This window comes from Barbus barbus (assembly GCF_936440315.1).
Source record: "Barbus barbus genome assembly, chromosome: 18".
Classification (NCBI taxonomy): Eukaryota; Metazoa; Chordata; class Actinopteri; order Cypriniformes; family Cyprinidae; genus Barbus; species Barbus barbus.
Window position 1 is genome coordinate 14,337,686 of NC_136746.1, and position 25,924 is coordinate 14,363,609.

At 39.5% G+C, this 25,924-nt stretch overlaps 1 protein-coding gene across 1 annotated transcript in view; it reads left to right on the top strand.

Annotated features, from left to right (window-relative positions):
- The window catches only part of nrg3a (neuregulin 3a), a gene marked incomplete at both ends in the record, with an annotated part of 316,362 nt that overhangs the window by 269,457 nt on the left and 20,981 nt on the right, over nt 1–25,924 (top strand). Inside the window, 3 exons of the mRNA XM_079440134.1 lie at nt 12,137–12,163; nt 20,274–20,376; nt 23,956–24,082. Coding sequence (XP_079296260.1) covers nt 12,137–12,163; nt 20,274–20,376; nt 23,956–24,082 — 257 coding nt within the window. The remainder of the gene's footprint in view (nt 1–12,136; nt 12,164–20,273; nt 20,377–23,955; nt 24,083–25,924) is intronic.

The window sequence follows — 25,924 nt, forward strand, 5'->3', positions numbered from 1 at the left end:
ATACTTGGCAAAGTTCTGAAATATTAAATAAAATTAATTTAATCATTTAATTATTTAAATATTATTTTGCATAGATTTTGTGTGTGTGTGTGTGTGCATATTTATGTGGTTTATGAGGACACAAATTTGTATAATGACATGGGTATGACAGAGGTATTACAATATGAATGTGGTTTATGAGGACACTGCCTATGTCCCCGTAATTCAAAAGGCTTAAAAAACATACTAAATGGTGTTTTTTTTGAAAATCTAAAAATGCACAAAGTTTCCTGTGAGGGCTAAGTTTAGGTGTAGGGTTGGTGTAGGGCAATAGCACACACAGTTTGTTCAGTATAAAAACCATTACGCCTATGGAGAGTCCCCATAAACCACAAAAACCAATGTGTGTGTGTGTGTGTGTGTGTGTGTGTGTGTCTGTGGATACAAAAGTCCAAACACACTATCTCACAAGGTGCATCAAAGAGTGAATCTTAAGCTGAGTGTACCATTTTCTGGCACTTTGTGTAAAGCAGGATTCAGCGCTCTTGATTACATTACATTGCAGGACCAAATATTGTTCCAAGTTGGACAGAACAGTGGAGATGAGATGAATACGCTTTTAATTATCATGTCGGACTTTGACAAGCTGCAGTGTGACACACAGCCCTCAGTCCTCCCATTAGACAGGATGAGTGCCAATGAAGGGATGCCCAAAATATTTGTTACAATTACAGAGTCAATAATTATACAGTTGGCAAAATGTTTTCTTATATTTTACAACTTAATTGGTGGAACTTTATTTTACAGTACGTGTACTTCCCTGGTACATACATGGTAAATATATTGTACCTACAGGCAAATAAGTGGTAACACAAGGTACTTACCTGAAGTGTATGTACATGGTAACAAATGAGAAACACGGCTGTACTTAACAGTCGTACATGCATGGTAATTAGTTTGTACATACAGACAAGTGTGGGTAACTAATAAGACACATTACTGTACATACTAATGATATGTACACTGTAAATATGTAGCACCTACGGAAAAATGTGCTATTATGTGGTAACAAACAAGACACGTACTGTACTTGGTATAGGCCTACACGTGGTAAATATGTAGTACTTACAAACAAGTGTGTGTTAATGTTAAATTGCTCTCCACAACAGTGCTTACAAAATTTGAAGAATTGGTAATTCCTGTGTAACGTTTATGTAAAATGGTGCACTTTATTTTACAGTCCTATTTCCATATACTTACTATGTACCATCCAGGGGTGTTTCCTCCGAGGAGGCAAGGGAGGCAGTGTCTCCTCAAAAAATTGCATGAGAAAATAATCGATATTACAAACATATATCGCAAATATTACTAAATATGGCATTAAAAGTATAAAAGTCACTTGTTTTTTTATAAAGTAATGCTGTCAAACAGCGACACCCGCAGGTAAAGATACAGCGGAGGCTTTCCTCCCTTCGGTCCATAGACTTAAAACAGAGACCCTAAAGTGTGCGGTGACTTTTCTGGAGGCTCATTGAAATGAATGGGGGAAAGTCACGTGAGAGGAGGCAATGCCTCCATCGCACTATAATTGGATATGTTTGGTTCCTGCGATAAATCTCGTCTCTTGTTTTCGTTCGAGCTCTCAGCCTGAATGAAGAAAATGGCTTTATTGCCTAATTATAAAGTAAGTAAACAACTCTCCTGCTTAAATATCACTGCTTTGTGTCACGTGAAAATAAAACTTGAAATGGTCTGAAAACATGATGACTGCGTCAGTTTTGAGTGAGCATTCAGTGTGATGAAATGAAAGATATATCTTCGTGTCTCTGGCAGTGTTTACATTGCTTTTATGACGATGATGACCCGAAAATAAGTTGACTATTAAAAAGAACAGCTGAACATCAGTTCACAAATAAAAAATATTGGTAACATTTTACAATAAGGTGTCATTTAATATAACATGAACAAACAATGAACATTTATTACAGTATTTAGCCTATTAATCTTTGTATACATTAGTTAATATAAATACAGTTCATTGTTAGCTCATGTTAGTTCACAGTGCATAAAATGTTAACAAACACAACTTTTGATTTTAATAATGCATTAGTAAATATTGAAATTCATATTAACTAAGATTAATAAATGCTGTAGAAGTAGGCTATTGTTTATTCTTAGTTCATGTTAACTAAAGTAGTTAACTAATGTTAACTAATGAAACCTTATTGTTTCCAGAATATTGTTCAAATTGTTACTGCCTTTAGTTATTATTTTGGAATAAATATAAACATGCATAAAACACTATGAAATGTATAATTAGTATTAAAATTAGTAAATTAAATAAAAAATAATAATAAAATACTAAATATAATTATATTTGTTCTCTTTTTTATGTAATATTTATTTACCCAGGAAAATGTGACAACATTAAGTGTAACACACACACATATACATGTATATAAAACTGCCTCCTCATTTTAAAACACCACCGCACACCACTGGTACCATCTACCATCAATTACTCAATAAGTACCTTGTTCCATGTTTATACCCCCAACTCGAGTACCGCATAACTTATTCTGTACATTAACTAATAGGTACATACACCAGTACTTGCATAGTAAGTATATGGAAATAGGACTGTAAAATAAAGTGCACCATTTTACATAAACATTACACAGGAATTACCATTACTTCAAACTTTGTAAGCACTGTCGTGGAGAGCAATTTAGCATTAACACACTTGTTTGAAAGTACTACATATTTACCACGTGTATACCAAGTACAGTATGTGTTTTGTTTGTCACCACATAATTGCACATTTTTCCATAGGTGTTACACATTTACCATTACAGTACAGTACAGTAATGTGTTTAAGTAGTTACCATATATGGATACTGTAAGGATGTGCCTATTTGTACCCACTTGTCCGTAAGTACTACATATTTATCATGTATATACATTAGTAAGTACAGTAAAGTATCCAATTAGTTACCATGTACGGGCACTACCTGTAAGTGACTGTTCTTACCCACACTTGTCTGTATGTACAAACTAATTACCATGCATGTACAACAGTTAAGTACAGCCGTATTTCTTATTTGTTACCATGAACATACACCTCAGGTAAGTTCCTTGTGTTACCACTCATTTGCCTGTAGGTACAAGATATTTACCATGTATGTACCAGGGAAGTACACATACTGTAAAATAAAGTGCTACCACTTCATTTGCTGCCTGTGAGGCTTAATGCTGTGCATGGGTGAGGTCGTGGGTGTCGTATATATCTTGGAACTTAAAAAATGGGTCATAGACCTAAAAAGGTTGAGAAAACCTTAGAAATATTTCACTAGAATATGTTTGCATCTGGTGTGAAAAAGCTTTTTTTGTTAGTTTTTACACCTCCATTTCACAAAGTCTTTCACCGTCTCACTCTTTCTCTCCGTCATCCTCTATATCTCACCCTCTCTTTTTTTTTGGAGCCACAAAGTCTGTGTGTGAAATTCGGTGGCATTCTCAGTGAAAGCAGGTGGGGGTTTTGGGTGAACATTGTGACTGGCCTTTCAGGAGCTTACTTTAATCTCTGATTTTTAAAGCAGGGTAGCAAAACGCTTTCTCTGTCCAGCTGTGACCGCTCAACCAGGCCCGTGTGACCATTTCTGATATTTTTCATTTGTAATTATAGTTTATATTAGAGAAAAGGGCAAATAAATTCAGCAAAATGAGAGTATAGAGTAGGGGTGGGCGTATAGATCCTAATATCGTTAGTATCGATACCAACGTTGGTATTGGTATCGGATCGATACTAGCCTGATAAGATCGATACTTTAGGTTAATATTTTCTCCTATACACTTAATAACATTGTTTAATACATACAAAAAAAGTGTAGACATGTCTGTGGGTGTATATGCCACTCTTTTCACATCTCGTATGCAAGCATTGCTGCTCCTCCCCTGCTACGCTGTGTTTGGTTGTCATGCCATCACGTGATTCAGCGGCTCCGAGAGCAAGCGGCAAACGGATATTTTTGGCTACAGTGAGAGATGGAACGGAACTCTGAGCTACAAAAGAAATAAAAAGGGGAGGAACGAAATCCTTCACATAGTGCATATTATACCTGTATACGAGTCCTTTTTATACATTATCACTGTAAGGTGTGTACTGAGTTTAGCTTTTTTTTTTATTATTTCTTAATGCATTAAGACTTTAAATTTTCATTATAATGGTTTTCTATGGGAGTAAAATGCTTAACATGTTGTTTAGCATGTTTGCATATATATTCTGGGCTCAGCTACTTGCAACATATTATATTTTATTAACAAGCTGTATACCGAATTTAGTCTTTATTTATTTATTTGATCTTTATCACTGTCTTCCTCCATTAATTGCACCATATTAAATGTTTTTATAAATATTGCAATTGAAAATGAAATTCAGTGTGTTGCATTCATGTTCTGGGTTCATCTGCTTACATCTGCTGTACATACATAGTAGGCCTATATATTTTTATAAACTATACCGATTTTGGCCTTTTCATATCACAGTTTTTTTTTATTGCAATAATAACAAACAAATATTACAGTATGTATAAAATCCTTTCAATAATAAACGAGTTATGGTTTAATAGGTCTTTTTCATATCAATGTCTTCATTCAATAAGCCACTTAAGTTAAACTTTTCTTTATAACGGTTTTCTATGGGAGGAAAATGCTTAATGTAAAAACTTGTAAAGTGTTGCTTTCATATTCTGGGCATCTGCTTACTTGTATATCTAGTTCGAAACATTAATAAGGTGTATACTGAGTTTTGTCTTTTAATATTACGTTCTTAATTTATTAAGCCACATTAATTATTTTTATAACTCTTTTCTATGGCAGGAAAATACTTAACATGAAACTGTTTATTGCTTTCATGTTCTGGGTTCCCCTGCCTGCAAAGTCCTTTTAGAAAGGCAAAAAATATCCACATAGCTTTAAGGTAAATATAATATTAGTCAAATCAACATTAGTATTGTTATTTTTTTAAATTGTTGTTGGTCATACTGTATCAGTATCGGTATCGGCGATACTGGCCCTGTATTTACTCGGTATAGGATCGATACCAAAATTTGCAGTATCGCATACCCCTAGTATACAGTAGGGGTCGACCGATTATCGGCGCCGATATTAAGAATTTTTATGATGATCGGTATCGGTCATTTTCAAAACCGATGTGCTGATAAAATTATTTAATTTTGAAACATGCTATTTGGCTCTGATGCAGCCTGTCTGAACTCACCATGTGGCCTAGAGAAGTCACCCAACACGCATCTGATTTGTTGGGAGTCATGAGTCCAATCAATCAATGTGGAGTACTAAAGGCACTCTCATATCGAAAGTGCTTGCTAACTGGTGCTGCTTCATCACGCATCAGCTGTCTCTCAAAGGCAGCAGCATATGTTGTTCAAGTTGCAATAAATCACAATCCACTACACTGAAGTTGCAAAACATCTCAATATTACCTATTTATGGTATTTAGCGCACATTTGTAACACTTTAAATCAGGTTTGGAAATGTATTTGCTCGCATTTATGGTGAAAATGTAGCAGATGTGGTTGTAATATTGGAATTTTCATTATGTTATACACAGTATTCTTCATCATGAATAATCACTTAGCCTGCAACATTTTATCTCATGTTAATCTATGCATTGCTTCCCAAGATTTTTGTGTATCTTTAAATCGAATTAATGTTGGGCTAAAACATTCTGGTTGAGTATTCCAGGGATGAACAACCGAATGACTCTGAGACTGCTCAGGGGCTTTCTCTACTTGAGATGTGAATCTAAACTGATTCTACTGTCATGGCATTCTCAAAGCCACCCACTCACATGTGAAAGCTCACATGCACGTATGCATCCAAAACTCATCCAGCCATTGACTCTAATGCTGTTGGTGTAAGTAAATGGGGTTCAGCTGGTCGTTTGTAGCCTCAGGCTCTCTATGGGTAGAGAGTTTATGGTCTCTCGTGGGTTCATTTACATCTTTCTTTTCGGATCAGGAGTGCAGAAATGTGTTTAGTTTTGTTTTAAAGGTTCTGCAGCTAGGTAAAGCGTTAACATTGAGCTAGCAATGAACAGTCACTCAGTGGGGTCTCATTAAGTCTCATTGACTTGTATTGCTCAAAGATGAGATTATATTCTGACACAACCACTGCATAAATTATACTTAAGTCAAATCCTAGAAATGGTTGTTTTGTGTTTTATAGATTCAGAGCTATAATTCATGGCTTATGTTGCACTGGGAGTTAACCTAGACAGAGAGCTGCTTCAGCTGTTTTTGAAGCTCACTTTTCACTATCTTGACTCACTGAATGATAACATTTTGTAAACATCGCTCTCAAGTCTTTTATGCTCACCAAGACTGCATTTATTTGATTAAAATACAATAAAAAGAGTAAAATTGTGATATATTATAAATTAAAACAGCTATTTTTAAATTATATATTTTTTCTTTGTTTTAATATATTGTGTTTTAATATACTTCAAAAATTTAATTATTTATGTGCTGGCAAAGCTGGATTTTCAGCAGTTATTACTCCAGTCTTCAGTGTCCTTCATAAATAATTCTGATATGCTGATTTGGTGCTCAAGAAATATTTATTATTATTATTATTATTATTATGAATGTTGAAATCAGTTGTGCCATCTAATGTTTTTTGGAAACCATAACACTTTTATGTTAGGATTTTTGATGAATTGAAAGTGCATTTATTTGAAATATCATCTTTTATAATATCATACAATAAATGTCTTTATTGGCATATTTGGTCAATTTAATGCATCCTTGCTGAATAGAAGTGTTCATTTCTTTTAAAAATGGTAGTGTACAAACTGCAAACTTTTATAAATTTGTAATATTTAAATATTTATTTTTATTTAGTTTTTTTTTAAATTGTAACATTTTTAAGCATTCTGTTATAAACATTTAAATTTCTTACGTCATTTTTCATCAGAGAAAATCCATGAAGAATTTCGAGTTCAGTTTTCACTGGTTTTAAATTGTAATACTTAATTCATGGTAATATTATGACATTATCGTTATTATTATCATTATTGAAGACAAAATGATTAGTGTATTCCACTGGAAATGTCAAAATAAGTTCAGCGATGAAGTTTAAAGAACCCATAGATCTAATCAGCTGTCTAATTCACCCATCACACTGAGCAGAATGTGCATTACAGGACCTTCTAGTTGGAGTTCAGGGAGCTGCCATCTGGCTGAGGAAACCTTCCATTCGGCATCACATCACCAGAGAATGACAGTGGAGAAAAGCAGAACACTTCTAACAGAACATCAGAGGAAATTCAGTGAAATTCGCTGTTCTCCTTCCTGCTTTCCTGCTTTGTATTTTACCCACAGGAAGATCTTCCGTTCTTATCCTATGATCTCATTCAATCGTTTCTTTGTGCTTTGCATCTTTTATTCTTCTCATTGTACTTTTACTGCGTGTGAATGTCTAAAATTGCATTGTCGTTATCTGAAAAGAGTTTAGAAAAGAGTGGAGAAAAAAATTGTTGCCTTTATATTTTCAGTATCTTTGTTGTGTGATACAGGCTGGTGTAGACATGTTAGCTTAAGCTGAAAGATTCATTCATGACCCCTGTCAGGTGAGAGGGTTGTTTGATATGCTCAGACCAGCATGGCCAGTATTTAACATCTGCTCAACAACTTTATCTAGTCCCATTTTCTTTGAGCACAGATGCAGAAACTTTTAATGAGCCAGCGAGCATTTGTGTTGAACAGGTGATACTGAAGATAATGAAAGCAACAACAGCCCACTCAGATGTTAAAGTCTATATCTGGAATTCTGCTATATTGTAGGAACTTCTGTGCGAGAGCAGTAAATTTTCTTTTATGTTAGATTTCAAATCAAACTCTCAGGTTTGAGTAGACTGAGCAGCTGTCCGCTTAAAATTAAAGGTTACAATTGGAAACAAAAAAAAGCATTTTACAGGCTGACAGCGTGTCTGCACTGGATGCAAGTGCTGCATCAAAACGTGATAAAACTAAATCACTCCTATTATAATCAGTTGTGTTGTCTGTAGTGTCTCTTTTTGGCTGACCACTTCATTTTTTCCCTGGTTGTCTGCATCATGTTTGTTTTTTTAAAGAAGTCTCTTATTCTCACCAAGGCAAATCTCATTTGATCTCAAATATTTGATCTCAATATTTGGATTTTTTTTTTTTTTTTCCCTCAGATTCCAGATTTTTAAACAGTTGTATCTCGGCCAAATATTGTCTGATCCTGACAAACCATGCATCAATGGAATTAGTTTATTTATTCAGCTTTCAGATGAGGTATAAATCTCAATTTAAAAAAAGACTGGTTTTGAGGTCCAGGGTCACATGTATTATCTTCTGACTGAAGTCACTGTTCTTTTTTTTTTTTACTGTAATTGTATTTTGTTTTTAACTATGTGTATATGCAGTTGTAGCATTACTAAATTATAATATATACTAATTATTTGTCTTATATAAATTATTTTCAAATATTGTAATTGAAATCTGATTGGTCTGAATTAAGATAATGTGCAGCTTTGACACTTCCAGTATAGACCACATCAAGCCACTACAATGCAGTCAACGATTGCTTCCTGTGTGATGCTTTTGAACTATTTACACTTTCAAATGTTTATTTTCTATGTATTGAATCTTTAAAAAAACCAAGAAACCAAAATGCTGTTCAAAGAACCTTCAAGCCAACTCAAGAACCTATCTTTGCTGACAGTCCAAAAAAAAAAAAATCAGGGGATGATCAGTGCAGTAGCTAAGGAAACACTATTGAACACCACAGAGTATTTGAAGTAAATTATTTATTCATTGTCATATTCAAGTTACATCTTTAAGGTCTGAAAGTGATGGCGTATAGCATTTGTCTGGGACTGGCAAAATGGATTCCACAGGAAAAATGGAATCCATCTTATTTCTGACAGGGACATGTCAGTGGAGGTGTGTCTGTCTGCTGACAAAATAAAAGAAAAATGAAAGGGAAGAAATGAAATGCCTTCCTAAAGTAGTTGATTTAGACTCAGTGAGGTTGTGTGTTTATGTGACTGGAGATGCTTAGAAGGACACAGTCAAGGACATGGTTCAAGAACTCAGAAGGACACATATCTGCTTGAAAAGAGAAAGTGAGGAGGATGGTGCCAAGTCACCCTTGTCCCATCCCCCAACTCCAAGGCTGATTTTATTTTTTGATGAGATGTCAAGTTCTCCATTGCAAAGCGAAGATCTTGAAAGGTGTCCTCCGCGAGATAAAGCGATACCATCTTGTGATTGGCAATGTCGCGACCCTTCAACCAAACCCCTTATCAGCTCTTTCAGACCTTAATATTGGAGGTCATGTTCTCGCTATCTAAAATTGGACTTTACTAGATGTATTTATTTTTAGTTCTCTATAGCTCTTAGAATACATAAGATGGATCCACCTATAGGTTCTGATTGGTTTCTTTACAATTCAAAGTTTACAGGCCACGAACTCAATGGAGTTCATACTACGAGAACATGCTTTTCTTGCATCATAGTTGTTGTTTTTTTTGATGATTCAGTGAAATGATTCAGTAGTTCATGAATCATTTTATAATTTAATCATTTTATCATGAATAAAATGGTGATTAATGCACCATTGACATTAAAAACTCTTTGCATATCTACATGTTGGTGAGAAATTAACAAACACAATATTGCTTTAGTAAGTTATTAAATTGGATGTTTGCTAAGTTTGGGTCAAAAGTGACCTAGGAGTGAATGTAAAAGTTGCATGCAGATTTTGAATGCTTCAGGAAAAAAAATTGTTTAAGACTGGTTTTCTCTCTGTTAGGGCAAAGCAAACAAACCTGCTATCAACTACAATGGTTGGCAGCCAAAAACAAAAAACAGTGTCATAATTCTCAGCATTAGTCTGGCGGTATTTATTCTTATGTTGCATAGCACTAAGCCTCAGGATTTACAAGGCATTACAAGGCTATAGGGTGCAATTACATTTAGAAAAAGCGAGTACAATCTCCCCACTTCTCCTTGATAGTGAGACAGATACTGCCGAGTTCCAGAAAGAGTGTTTAAACTTCCTCCACGGTAGGACAGATAAATACCTGAGACAGTCTCATTCAGTAGATTTATGTTTCATCGCTAGCCCTCGTCCCAGGTCGACGTCAGGGGACAGTAAGCACAATTTGAGCCACATTTCCACTGAACCTGTGGTTGAGGCAGTTTAATATGAGTTTTTTTCTCAAGGACAACAAGAGAAGCATCTGTAGCCTTGTCCGTCTTCCTTCCTGTCTCAGGGACACAACTGATCCCATCTGAGATACTGAGCAGCATGTAAAATCAGCGATTGGGCACTGTAATATATGAGCCACTTATGGTAAAACATGTCAAGTGGCTGGGCATTTATTCTGAGTAGCCAGTAACAGAAGGTGTGCAATTAGGGTGTTTGAGTCCTTGGTTGTTTTGAGGGCAGTTTAGAAGGAGAAAACCTCCCCAAAGGCTCGTAGCTTTAAACAAGCAGCTCCAGACAGGTAGAAGATCTTATTTTTGGCTCCGTCTGCATGTGTGCGTTTGAATAGGGGAAGTAAATGGGCTTGAAACCCCACAGTCTGCACCTGCCTCACAGTCTGTCTTTGCTCACATTATGACATCAAGGCACAGGCACTTCTATACACTCCAGCCATATTGCTCCCTCCCTTTTCCTGGATAGGTCAGAATCGTCGGCACAGTGCCAATGATGCAAAAAAGCCCTCTGTTTGTTATGGATGGAAGAGCATCTCACTGTGGACCGCTCACAGTGTTATGTTATAGAGTTGCACGCCTACAGGTTATGCTTATTTCTGTTGTGGATGCTGACAGTTTTTGAGGAGATTCTGAGGGAAATTTAATGAGTTTGTTGGCATTTCCAAACACAGACTCCCAAGGACACCCAGCACACATACGTCTTTACTGCAACTACCATTCCCTTCCAAATTTAACTATGCCATCATTTTCCTGTCACTTCTGTTTCAGGTGGGAGGTTTTAAATCTTTACACTTGAAGCAACATCTTTTATAGAGCCTTTTACAATCGTCCAAACTCCCTGAGTCAAATTAGTCCAATTTGACGGCATGCTGGGGAAGAAGAAGAAAGATACGTTCTCATAAATAAGAAATGGAGTAAAATCTTAAGAGTCTGACCAAAGAACGCAGAAATGGTATCTATATTTGTCTTTGTGTAAGAGCTTCGGTTCTTATCCTACTGCTGTCAACACATTCGCAGATCCTCAGGAGATACAGTCTTGTATTCTGACTTCATACTGTTAACTCCTCTGCATTAAAGAGAGGCAAAAATAAATGTCATGCACTCTTAAATCTGCGACAGAGCATACCCGAAGGAGCACAGCTTCCATTTCCTTGGCTCCTGGGAATTCTTTGGCAGAATGAAGATGTATTCTGTTCGATGTGTTAGTGTATGCATTGTTTTACAGAAAATATATCTAAATATTCTTAAAAATTAGGCTTTGCCTGAAGCAATATTGTAAGATATTAAGAAATTATTTGTATTTTATTTATTTATTCATGCTATATATTATTAGCAGTAGTATTTATTACTCTTATTCTTAGGTTTATTTTTCTTATGTATTTAACAAGAAAAATAAACCTAAGAATAAGAGTAATAAATACTACTGCTAATAATGTGTGTGTGTGTGTGTGTTATGTATAACAAAATATACATTAATAAATAAAATGATTTAATTCTGCAGCATTGCTGTACCTGCTGGTCTGCATTCTGATCCAAAGCACAGAAATCCTTCACAAATGTCATATTTTTGAATGAACTGCAGACATTGATCCACAATTACAGATGAAAGCGATATATAGTATTGTTTTATCTGCAAATGATGAAGGAAAACTCGCTCAATATTTCAGCCATGGTTTTACTTTACATAAAACATGAGTTTTCTGAACAAGTTGTACACACAAATAGCTATCACAGTACTCTCTTACATAAATAGCAGCCCACAATATCTATGCATGCAGTGAGAATAGAATGCACACAATGAGAATCTCTAACATCTTTTTCTCTCTCCTCTCTTTCCTCCCTGCCTCCTCCTTCAACACTGCCCTCTTCTATCTTTGCTGGAGCAGTGGATCACTTGGGCATTGAGTTCATGGGTAAGAAATAAAGCATTTTCTTATTGGCAGAGCGATGAATCATGCTTACAGACTTTATATGTGCCGAGACAGCTGTGTATCTGCTTTGTGCAGCCATGCTTTTCTTTTCATTGCATGTGTTTGAATGTGAATGTTCCTGTTATTTCTTTTGACTGTGCACTGTATGTGGGCTAAAATGTTGTTTTCCCTTCTTGACTCTTCACAACAAACAGCTCTTATGAAGATACCCCCAGAGTCATCATGAATGCATTCACATTTGTAGTGATGTAATATCTGAAGCATAAGGTTGTTTCATTCACATTTGACAGGACTAGAAGTTATTCTGCTATTTACCATCAGCGTTGTGGTGCAGTGATATGTACTTATACTAGTTTTGTATCAAATAACAACCCTGTGCAGTTTGTGGTCAGAGATTAGTGACAGAGAGCAAATTATAAATGCACACGGTTGAGATCATAGGTATCGGCTCACTGCCTTTCATTTGCTCTCAAGCTACTCTTCCCTCTGCTCCAATCACTCGCCTGCATTCCACTGCAGAATTCCAATGCTCTTTGGTCTCCTTGGAAACGGCATTGAAATGTCCAGAGGACAGTGACAGGAGACAGTGAGGGTGAATTCATATTGTTGGCACAGTTTCAAAGGTAACAGTCTCAGTATCTGTAACATTTTTACTGTTAATAAAATGTGTTGTGCATTTGACATTGCATATGTAGGCGTATGCAATAATGCAATAATGATTTTTTTTTTTTTTGCACAAATACACAATTTACTGTTTGCATCAAATAATCGAATTTAATTACTCCAGATTATTAATTACCCCAATATTAAGTGACATTTCATACAATTTTAATGTAACATCATCTTGTGCCTTCGAAAAAGAAATCAGTATTTTGATTATAGAGCTTCCCAGAGCTGTAGATTGATGGACGAGGAAGTTTTCAACTTCCATTGCTGAAGCCTGTAGCGCTCCTCTTCCAGAAGGTTCCTGAATAAGAGGAGCTGGCTCTTCGCTCACTTTGATATCTGGATTTCAATTGTTTTTTCCTTTTTTCTCTTTGTCCAGCCAAACTTGACAAGAAAGATGCACTCACTTCTGTCAGCATAATCGTAAACAAGCTGAGAGCGGTCAGAGCACCTGATTTCATCAAGTTAATGACTGAACTGATAGTTTCAATGAGCTCAACACACATCTAGCCACCATCTATCTGTCTGTCTCTCTGTCTAACTGTCTGTTTATCTATCAAATTCTGAATTATTGAACATCAAATGGGGCACCCTACAGCCTTGTGGACGTCATGGACTGTGAGACCACATGAAGAGTGTGATTTGAGACAGGGCCTAAGTGTTTTGATTCTGCCATATGCAAAAAAAGATTATGAAGGCTGAGATGTGCTTTCATGCCTTGCTTTATCTCACACAGCTATGAGCGTGACAGCTTGTTTAAGTCTTCGTTTAAGCATTTATTTTCTGCGTGATGGTTTGATATTTGCCATGTATGCACTACAAGTCAGTGTCACTTCCTCTTAACGGCAATTACAAAGAGTGGACTACATTGATGAAAGAGAGTAGAAGGATTCCTGCAGGCCTTTTAAGACCACATACTGAGCTTGGCTTTTCCTTTAGTGAGCATAGGGAACATAGGAGATGACAGAAGTATAAGTATAAAAAAGGCAAATGTTTTGTAGTGAGAGGTCAGAAGAGGTCAGAACCTGAGTTTATGAATACACTACATGGCTCAGCATTAAGGTGGTTCTGATTTTTACTTGCCCTGCCTATAGTTTTAGAAAAAAAAAAAAAAGTATTTTGTGGACAATATTTGCCAGAATGAAAGTTTGAATGAAAGAAATTAATGAATAAAAGTTTCTAAGAATTTTAACTTCAACTTAAGCTGTGGCATATGATGTTAGCTATCTAAGTAATGTTATTTCGGTAATGAATTTAAATCAGTAAAATTAACTTTTTTCTTTTAGTATTCAAGATATAAAAACATGGACAAGATGAAAAAATGGTAGATGCCGTTTCAGTGGGCCTCATTGTTATAGTACATTGCTAAATGCAATCGAGATGCTCGTTTCTGAATTTATGCCGGTAATAGAGATCTTCTCCATAATGTTTTTTAATTATCGCTGCCATCATCACAAGAAAATGTACACAAATGTCTCTTCTAAATAAAAAATAGGGAAAAGTTTATAGTGCAATATTAATTATGCCAGGCAAATAGTGCGCATTTTATAAGAAGCCTAATTTGCTTAGAAAGGATGAATGTTTGCTCTGAAAATAATAATTGGTTAATTTACATTTGCAGATTTACATTCTATGCTGAATTGTGGGTGTTTCGTAAATAATACACAAGGTTTTGCACCAATATGACCCCAATATTCTCCCCGGGTCTTTTTTTATAGTAAATCCCTACAGCGGTGTGGTTTTGTGGTTAAAAATCAGGGTAAATTCCCTGTATTCTCTTTGAAGGTTATAAAAATCTTAAATGAAACACACTTATTCCAGGTTGACTATAAGTGTTGAAGTTGTGTGTTTACATGAAAGGGTCAAAACCTGTGTCTTTGAGATACTTGCAGCACCACTGAAATGTCAGGTGTCTCAATGCAGTGAGAGTTCAGTCAAGTTTATTAGGCATGCAGTACACACTCAGGTCACACTTAGACGTAAACTTGATTACTTCACCAGTGTGACTTCTGAAAAATACCATGCTTCTGTTTACTTTCAGAACTGACAGGTCAGAATCCCCCTCCCCCAAAAAAGACGAGCTCTATGTACTGATGTGTAAAGATAAATAGAAATCCAGCAAACAGATTCCTCTGCATTGCTGTCACTCAGTGGTGCGTATCACATGTCAAAAAAGAAATGTCTACACAAAAGTATCAGGGAAATGGAGCAAAATCTGTATTGTTTGAAAAAAAGACTCATATAGTGACTATTTATTTAGGAGTGTCTCTTTAAAATACCATTAAAAGTTTTAATGGTTTTATGCTTAACAATACTGCATTGATTTGATCAAAGACATAATATTGCGCTATATTATAATTTAAAATAACTTTTCTATTTAATAGATTTTAATTTTAATTATTTTATGTCTGTTATGCAAAGCTGAATTTTCAGCATTTATTATTCCAGTTTTCAGTATCACATTGTCCTTCAGAAATCATTCTATCATCTGTGGTGTTCAAACATTTCTTATTATTATCAGTGTTGTGGCGGGAGGAGCCAATGACAGACACAGTGGGTGTGGCGTCAAGCCTCGGAGAGGTTTTTATTAAACAATAAAATGTACAAAAGTGTCCAAAGGGGGAAAAGTGTCCAAATAAACGGGGAATCTGGTGTCCTCGTTGTGCCGCGGGGCTAGTGAAGGAGGGTAGTGTTCGTCAGGGAAGGGTCCAGGGAAGGGGCGGAGTCCGGTGGCCGCACGCGCTCCCCTCTCGGGGCCGGGAGCGAGTGGCGGCGGCGTCTCTTGCGCGGCTTCGTCCATCTCCTGGGTTCCCGGCGCTTCTGGGGGATTCGGCGGCCCGGCATCCTGGCCCGTCAGCCGCCTAACGGGTGCGGCAGTCCTCCTCGACGCACCCTTCCTGGACCCACGAGGACACCAGCGTGCATGCACGGGGAAGAGACCAGTCTCCCGAGGAGAGGCGCGCTCGGCATTTAACGGCGGCAGTGATGAGGCTCTATTCACATCAGGCGCGCCTCATCACACGCCGCCAGCCCTGGCTGTTTCAGCGCCCCTCCTCTCTCACACACCCACTCCCGTCGGGAGCCTGGTGAAGGGCGGCGAATACGGGACGGGGTGGTGATGATAGAAAGGGGGGAGGCAGCCGACTCGTCACAGTGTTGAAAAGAGTAAAACTGCTTGATAACTGCAAGATGCTTTGATGAATTGAAAATTCTAAAGACCAACATTTATTTTAAGTGTTTTTTTAACATTGTAAATGCTAAAATATACTGTCATTTTTTAACACAGATTAACACATCCTTGATGAATGAACAATTAATTTTAATGAATGCTTGTGTTTGCGTATATATATATATATATATATATATATATATATATATATATATATACACACACACACACACACACACACATATTATGAATCCTGAGAAAATGTCTCAAGCAAAATGATGTGCTGAGCACTGAAGTATCCCGAGTGCAGTGGGAGTCATTAGTAGGATGCAGTTTTTGTAGTCTTGGTTACATTTTCTGTCTGTGGGCACCTTAATCAATGGCAGGCAAGTATACGATTATTTTCTCATAGCCCTGCACGAGTTACCATGTAATTGAGATAAATTACCTGTTGCTCCCCAATTATAAGTGGAATAGCCCTAATTAGATACCTGAGGTCATTGATTTGCTTTTACAAAAATGTCTCAGGTTACGCATGTAACCATGGTTCCCCGAAGCGAACGAGGCGCTGCGTCCAAAAACACTTAGGGAACGCCTTCAGCGTGACCACGCTCTGAATCATCTGTACAATCAGTCCAATGGAAGGGTGAGGCATCACGCGTGGGTGACGTCACGACCAGGAAGCTTTAAAAGCACATGCGGCGGAGCCGGCTTCAGCTTCTAGGAATGAAGCAAGCGCTGGCAGGGATGCCGGAGGTGTGGCCTCGAGACGCAGCATCTCGTTCCCTTCGGGGGACCATGGTTACATGCGTAACCTAAGACGTTCCCCTTCAGGAACTCGAGCTGTGTCCGAAAATGCTTAGGGAACGAGATACCCACGCCGCCAGACTGACAAGTCCCTGCCCAGTGTGTACTAGGACGAGAGAACAGAACAGCCCGGAGCAGTTCGCATGTCGAGGTCATAGAACCTCACGAAAGTGAGGGGCGTGGACCACCCAGCAGCGTTGCAGATGTCCTGCATAGACACACCTGCTAGGAAGGCCTTGAAGGCCGCCACACCTCGGGTTGAGTGAGCTCTGACTCCCATCGGCGAGGGGAGCTGAGAGGACTCATAGGCAGTGTTAATCGCATCCACTATCCACCTACTGAGGGTCTGCTTTGTAGCAGGAAGACCCCTCTTAGGAGGACCATATCAAACTAGCAGTTGATCTGCCTTTCTCCACAGGGCAGCTCTGTGGATGTACGTGCCCAGTGCTCGCACTGGACACATACAATTAAGCTTCTGCTGGTCTGGCTCCCTGAAGGGAGGAGGACAGAAGGCCTGAAGTACAATGGGCTGTGGTGTAACAGAGGGAACTTTAGGTACATACCCCGCTCGAGGGTAGAGAAAGACTTTGGCCATGCCAGGCGCAAAGTCAAGATAGGCAGGGGCCACTGAAAGGGCCTGAAGATCACCAACTCTCTTTAGAGAGGAAATAGCCAGAAGGAAGGCAGTCTTAATAGTGAGGAGTCTGTCAGATATCTCCTCGATGGGCTCGAAGGGAGCCTTGCAAAGAGCCTCTAGTACCACAGCCAGGTCCCACGTGGGGACACGTGAACGTACCGGTGGCCTTAGTCTCAGCGCACCGCAGAGGAAATGTGTAACGAGGGGGTGTCTACCCACTGACTGACCACCGACAGGAGCGTGGTAGGCCGCAATAGCCGCCACGTAAACTTGAATGGTGAAGTGGGTTAACCCTGCGGAGAAACGGGCCTGCAGGAACTCCAGCACTGTACCAATCGGGCAGTTAACTGGCGGTCTCCGCACCATGAAGTGAAGAGTGTCCACTTCAGGGCATACAGTTTCCTCGTAGAGGGAGCTCTGGATTGGAGGATGGTCTCGACAACTTCAGTTGAGAGACCGGAAGCTATTAGCTGTGCCCCCTCAGTGGCCACACCCACAGCTTCCACAGCTCCGGGCGAGGGTGGACGATTGTGCGAGGAGATCCCTCAAGAGCCGACTCCGCATGCCTCGCACCCAGGCAGACCACGCACAAAGTGTGTGCATCCCCACTCGTGATGTAGCGAGAGCAGGGAGGAACACACAGCTTGAAACGTGATCCGAGATCACCCTTATGTTTTGACTTGCATGTGGCCTTAGACATAGTGCTTTGAGAGGTTTTTATTTTTGACAAACAACACTAAATAGGACTCACAAAACAAGTATCAGACTGACAGACACACAGAGCGCTTGCTGAATGACAGAAAGCTGAAGCCGGCTCCGCCGCATGTGCTTTTAAAGCTTCCTGGTCGTGACGTCACCCGCCCGTGACGCCTCGCCCTTCCATTGGACTGATTGTACAGATGATTCAGAGCGCGGTAACGCTGAAGGCGTTCCCTAAGCGTTTTCAGACGCAGCTCAAGTTCCTGAAGGGGAATTGTATTTTTCTAGAATGTGGAAAAAAAAAATTAATCTGAAGCTGACCGACAACACTCAACTCGACAACAATGGGCATAATAATAATAATAATAATAATCATCATCATCATCATAATACTTGTCAAACAAAAGTGGCTCTAGCTGGATTTGGATTTATAAAACTAATTGTGTAAATGTACTGCATAAATGCAAAAGCAAACATTGTGTTTTCTGCACAACAGAGTTTTCAATCTGATGTAGATTTTTTTGGTTCCTTGTACTTTACAGAGACATGTTAGACTTGGATATTTCAAGAGCAGTGATGATATGTGTAAAAGTATGACCATTACTAGTGGGCCTGAATGAAAGAATGGATAAATTAATATAACACCTCACTTCTCCTGCCCATCACTCTCTTCTCTTTGAGAGGATCAATGATATGTGGAAGAGGATGAGGTAATGTGTAGGAGAGAGGATGGGCTAATACATCCCAACTCCTCTTATCTCTCCTCCTCCCTTTTTTATGCTTTTTGTATCCCAGGGTTTCCAGTCACTTTAATTATGTGATGGTGGACATATAATGGCATGGGAATAATAAGTCAATTTGTGAAGCATGACGATGAATAAATAATTAAACTGAGCAATGCTTGATTAGTTTCACAAGGTTTTGCACTTTCATTTATTGATCTTTTCTGCAAGTTAGTGGACTTATATGAACCATGATGATCCATTGGATAATCTATTATATATTACCTTGAAACTATAAGGGGGAGGAGAAGGAACACCCATGGAAATATGAATGAGTAAGCTCAATATGATCGGTACAGCATAAAACGAGAAATAGTAAATAAAATAATAAAAAGGAGAAAAGCATGTGACAAAATCACTAAAACTTAAAGTAAAACTGCAATTAAAACTAAAAACATTATACATTAATTCAAAATATTACTATAATATAATAGCAATTATATACTGTATTAGTTTATAAGTTTACACTAACCTTGATTTTTTTTTTTCACTTTTTTGTCCGATTTTATTCCTGATTTATAATAATACAACATTATTGAAACACAATCTGACTTGTAATTTTGGAGATTTTGGTCCTTACCCTTTCAACGCTGTATGCCTGTTACTTCCATATAAAATAACTGCCTGGGGGAGGTTACTAAAATGCACTCAAGTGAGTATGATATTACTTTGGATAGCCATGATGACTTTACCATGGTAATTTCACCAGCAAGGTTAACACTGTTTTGAGTCTGACCTTGTAAAGCTCACGATTGCTTTATTACTAGTCAGACTCAAGTCATGTAGCTGACACATTCATTATACTCCAGTGTGTTCAGTGTGAAGTTAGTGGCAGCTCTTGTAGAGTGTGTTGTGTCTGAGTATAATCTGATTGATTGCCTATTAACAGTTGTGAAGACAAGCGTGATTTACTCTTTCATATGAGAAATGGCAGCTGCTATTTTTCACACTTAATAGTGTCCATTTAGGTTTAAACACTTGTCCTGTGCCATCCATCCCCACAAAATAAATAAATAAATAACAACATCTATTACTCGCTTCTTTTCAGCAATTCAGTTTCACGGCTCCCTGACAGTTACATAGGGGGTTTTGTCACATTGCAAACTAGCATTTTGGAAAATCAGGCCCCCACTAGTGCAGCCAGCCATGTTTCATTCTCTTATTCCAGGCCACCTCTATATTACAGCAACAAATATTTAGTGATGTGCTGCATTCATTGTCATTGTTTCTCTGTAGATGCATTTTCATATGTGCTACAAAATTGTTTTTGTATAGCAGCAAATGTTTTGCTCAAGTTTTGTTTTTTCCTCCTCCTTTGTTTCATCCCAACAGAGAGCAAGGAGGTGTACAAAAGACAAGTGATGTCTATCACATGTATTGCCATGGGGATCAGCTTTCTAGGCACCCTCTGCATGGCTCTCTACTGTCGGAACAAGTAAGTGGACCTCAGAATTAATCAAAGCTTGAGCTGTTCCCCAGAGCATATCATTTGAAAGAAGGGTACAGTATAACAAGCTAGAGGAAAGAGTGACTGCTATGGAAACCCAAAAACATAATGACTGGAGGTGGGGACGTAATTAATTTCTCATAAAAGCACCATCAGCTCTACTGGCCACCTTTCCAACATGAATGAATTAGAAAATTTTTGGCCCATGCATCGAATGCACTGCTGCTGGTGCTTTCACTGTTCAGCTTTTACATGCTCATTTCAAGTATTTAATTGAGACAAATATATTCACAGTCATAATAGGCTCAAGATGACTGTTTTTATCTTTTTTAACTCCTCAGAGTTGCTTATTGTGTGTATTTAAAAATGCATTTGTTAAAAGACACAATAGTTTTGTTCTAGTGAGCTGCCACACTGCCTACTTATTTTTATCTTATGTATCGTACTTAAATTTCATTTATGTATTTACAAACATTTTTTTCACTCTCCATCTTGAATATACAAGGACATCTCATTTTAAAAGTGTGGTTTCTAGACATTTTACTACTGAAAAATATATTAGTAGGTAAATAAATTGTGGGAACCCTGAAGAACTATATTTTATTTACTATATTTATTATCGCTTTTTTATTATTACTTTTTTAAATGAGAGCCTAAAAATTAAAATAAGTTTTAAAAACAAAACTAGAGCTATAGGTGTTACATGTCTGGTTTTCTGTTTTCCCCTGTGACCTAGTTTTCCCCATTCAGTTTAATTAGTCATTCAGTTCACCTGTGTTTGCAATTATCTCATTAGTCTCCTATGTTTGGTCCATCCTTTATAAGTCTTCAGTTCTCCCTGTGTATTCGTCCGTTCTCGTCTATGTAAGCTTGATTTATTGTCTACCTTTTGATATTCTGATTAAAATACCTTTTGTTTGTATCACCGTCGTCTGCCTGCAGTTGTGCCTCATCAGCCCGTGACAGAAGAACGGACCAATACAGTTTTTTTTGCGGCATTTTTTGTTCCCCTATTTTTTCCTCCCCCTTTCCCATGGATAATCCCGACATTGCCCTGCTATGCCTGGAGCAGAGGGACCGCTCCCTAGAAGATTACACCAGGGATTTTGTGGAATTGGCGTGCCTAACGCACTATCCTGACCGCTCGCTTTGTGTATTTTACATCGCCAGCCTTAGCGAGCGGTCTAAGGCACGCCTCCCCGGGAGCGGTCCTCGGAACAACTTTGCCGCATGTGTGGAGTGGGTGCTGGAGAACAATGGACTATTCTTCTCCGTCTGCCCCGCTGATGAGGACTTCTCCAGCCTCACTCCCAAACCAGTGACCAGCCAGCCTTTCTCCTACTGCACGGAGATTTCGCCGGCGCCCACTCCAGATGGAGAGCCTGTGCCTGCCGTGACACGTGAGCCAGATCCGAGACCCGTGATCGAGCCTATCGTCACCCCGGAGCCTGAGCCCCAGGAGTGGTCTGACCAAGTGCGTGAGCCGGCAACATCGTCCGTCCCCGAGGGAATCCTAGTGGAGATCGAGGGCTTGGAGGGAAGCCCCGCCCAAGATGAGGGTGAGCTGCAACTGGCCACTGGCAATTATTCCGAAGAACTTAAGGACATCTTCATGTGGGATCTTATTGACTGGTTTGGGGAGGCATTACCCAGCCCTGTATCTCCTGTGTCTCTGCTGGTTCCGTCCAGCCCTGAATCTCCTGTGCCTCCGCTGGTTCCGTCCAGCCCTGAATCTCCTGTGCCTCCGCTGGTTCCGTCCAGCCCTGACTCTCCTGTGCCTCCGCTGGTTCCGTCCAGCTCGAATCCTCTTGTGTTCCCTCCCAGCCTCCCTCTCCCGCCTCCTCTCAAGCCAGTCAGTTCCTCTACCCTAGTCCCGCTGGTGCCTGTCAGCCCCTCAGCTCACCCTCAGTCTGCGCCAGCTGGGCGCCCTGAGCCATCGCCTCGGGACTTTCACCTGCCAGCTCTGCCAAGGTGTGAGGATTCCCTGTCTCCACCTCCAGCCTCCGAACCCCGGACTCCATCTCGGCCCTCCGAACCATCGGCTCCACCTTGGCTCATAGCTCCATCACCTCCACCGGGGCCCGTCCTCCCACCTGCTCCACCGGGCTCCCTCGTCCCTCCGGCTCCGCCTTGGTCAGTCGTCGACCATCCGCCGCCTTGGGGCTCCATTCCTGCGGCTACACCTAGTCACTCCTCCCCTTCGGCGCTGTCAGGCTCCTCCTTCCCGTCAGCGTCACCTTCATCCTCCGGCTCCGCCGCGGCATTCCGGTTCCCCGCCTTCACCTCAGTCGCCTGAGCCTCGGACTCCGCCTTGGCCCTCCGGATCCTTAATGTCACCCTGGCTCTCCATCTGCTCGGTTCCATCCTGGGCTCCCCTTCCATCGGCTCCATCTCCGTCAGTCGTCCCCAGGGTGTCGTCAAGGCCTTCTCCACCCTGGCTCCTCCCTCCCTCGACTCCGCCCTGGGGCCTCTTCCTGGCTGGTCTCTGGATTTTCATCGGACTCCTCCTGCTCCTGGCTTCCCCTTGGCTCCTCCCACCCTCCACTCCCCCATGGACTTCTTTTTTGGACTCTCTCTTGTTGTTTTTTTAGTTTTTTTTCTGCCACCCTCCTGCTCCACATCCTCCTCCAGAGCCCCCACCCTCCCTCCTCAGTTATTATATGACGGCGTGGGGTCACGCCTTGCCAGGAGGGGGCGAACTGTTACATGTCTGGTTTTCTGTTTTCCCCTGTGACCTAGTTTTCCCCATTCAGTTTAATTAGTCATTCAGTTCACCTGTGTTTGCAATTATCTCATTAGTCTCCTATGTTTGGTCCATCCTTTATAAGTCTTCAGTTCTCCCTGTGTATTCGTCCGTTCTCGTCTATGTAAGCTTGATTTATTGTCTACCTTTTGATATTCTGATTAAAATACCTTTTGTTTGTATCACCGTCGTCTGCCTGCAGTTGTGCCTCATCAGCCCGTGACAATAGGAGACCTTCAGATATTATTGTGGACAACCACTGCTGCAATGGATGCATGTGTTGCTGCCTTATTATTTGGCCAAATTTAAGTATCTTAGAAAGCAGAATAATTAAAACTCCAGCCTATAGCCTCGGGAGAGCATCTATGATACTTTAAAATGCTGTCTTAAACTTCTACATTCTGTAGGAAAGTAGTCACATTAAACTGAAATTTTGATGGATCTGATCCATGTGGTTGAGTATATATCCATATTTCACCCATGAGTTGAGATAAGCATCAGCATGAGCAACTGACTGCAAGTCAGAGCTCCTGAAGCAAGAAGGGGAGTGTGTGGAACAGCCCAGCAATTTAAATATAACACATGATACAATGAGTGAGCGAACTGACAGAAGAAAAATCAAACAATGATGTAGTGACATTTAAGTGCAGCAGTAATTATTTTATCTCCCAGGAAAATAACTATCTTAACTGTCAGAACGCATTCTTACCGATGATGGGTGATATGTTTGCATGTGAATGAGTCTGCTTGTGTGTTTATGTAAATAAATATCCTCATAGCCCATGGTATTTTGGATTCTTAACTAATGATGCTGCCCCCCACAGGAGAAGGAGGGAAAAGCTCCAGGCACACTTGAAAGAGAGCCGTAGCCAGAAAAACTACAACCTCAACTCTTCCAGCCTGGCCCCTAAACCCAGCCTTAGGCCTCAGCAAGGCCTGCAGCTCCAGGAAGTAAGCACCTCTGGCCCCTTTTATACCTCGCGTTAATGTATGTTTTGTATCCGGATAGTATATTCTTGAAGTGAATTGCATTTATATCTTGCCTTAGTCTCTCTACTAGTGTGATCAGACTTTTTTTTTTTAATTTGGAAAATGAAGTTTTCTGTGATGACTCATTGCCTATTGAAACTGGAAGCCTGGGGAGGACATATCAAAAGGATTTTCTTTTTAAAGAAAATTCCCAAAAGACATTACTTTATGTCACAGCTGTTGTCATGAACAATTGGCAAACAAATAAGACCACAAACAGACTCCATTGCCTGAGAGAAACTTTAATGGATAATTTATTCAGTGCCTGATTACAAATAATTTAAAATCACTTTATGATGTGCACCGTCTGAACTGTTATTATGGCCATTTATGTTTTGTTGTTGTTGTTTTGTGTTGTTGCTGTTTTGTTTTATTTTGTTTTGTTTTTGTTTTTTTAATGGTTACATATAACCTAAGCTATAGATTTTGTAATTATACACTTGCTCATTATTATCATTATTATTATTTTTTAGTTAGCTTATGTTTTGCAAGCTACAGTAACAGTTCGGCAAGCTAGGCTAGTTTATTGTTAGCCATTCTGTTGGCTAGCTTAACCTATAACCTTTACAAATATTTAATTGTACGTTTTTAAACACTTTACATATTATATTATATTATATTTAGTGGTGGGCATAGATTATTTTTTTAATCTAGATTAATCTCACTGTAATATTGGAATTAATCTAGATTAATCTAGATTAAAATGGCTCATTTGAATTCTGCCGAAGGCATTCAGAATACGTGTGCTACCCAAATAATGACTAAAAGTAAGTCTTTGAGAATGGGTTTCTCAAGCCAGGTGGCGCATTAGACCAGGGGCTCATCTCCTGTTTCCAAAATGCATCACAAACTGCTTGAGAAAGCTGTTCTACTATGATAATTGGTGATGAAAATAAATCATGTTCAATAAGATGTACTTGTGTTTACTAACTGTTTATTCAGTTAAACATGAATTTTGAACTGTAGGCCTACATAAGAGGTCGTGATGAACTGTTTACAGTCAGTAGCTTTGTGTCAATCAGTCCAAGCTCTATTTCTCCTTCCACCAGTCACTCAGGCAGACCAGCTTGTTCACATTTTTGGTGACAAACTAGATCTCCTCTTCCTATGTAAATTACCTCATCTTTTGCGGCTTTCTTTGCGGCGTGCTGGTCATGTATTCTCCTCATGATAGTTCGCCTCGCAGGTAGTTTGTAAGATGGGTCACCTGTGGCCGCCTGGAGCCCATCATCGTCCACCACGGCAGCTGGTGGCAATCCACTGAGCGAGGAGATTAGTTAGCTTGGCTGATTTGCTGACAGACTTGCCTCGGTTGCACTCAAACATAGTAGTTTGACGACGACTCTTCCCCTGCGCTACATCAGTGCTTGGTCCGGCATCTTCCGCATTAGCTAAGGGATGCTTTGCGTTTAGGTGGTACTTAAGACTGGAAGAACTCCTACAGTAAACTAATTCCGCATTGCACAAGGTGCAAACAACCTTAGTCTTGTCGAGGTTTCCATTGGGAAGCTTCTTAAAAATAAAATTTCCCTGAAGCAAACCCAGCGGCTTCATAGCTGCATCCATGTTAGCACGTCATGTTTGATGTGGTAATTTCACAGTAGGCATACACACAGGTTCGAAGACTCGTTCTCGCCCCCTACAGTGTAATTCGGCTTGGTATACATCTGCGCTAAAATATCAAGGTGAAAGTCATCATATCTTGCATAGTATAGACCCAGCTCCCAACCCAACTTTGAGAATAGATTAACGGCAATATTTTTT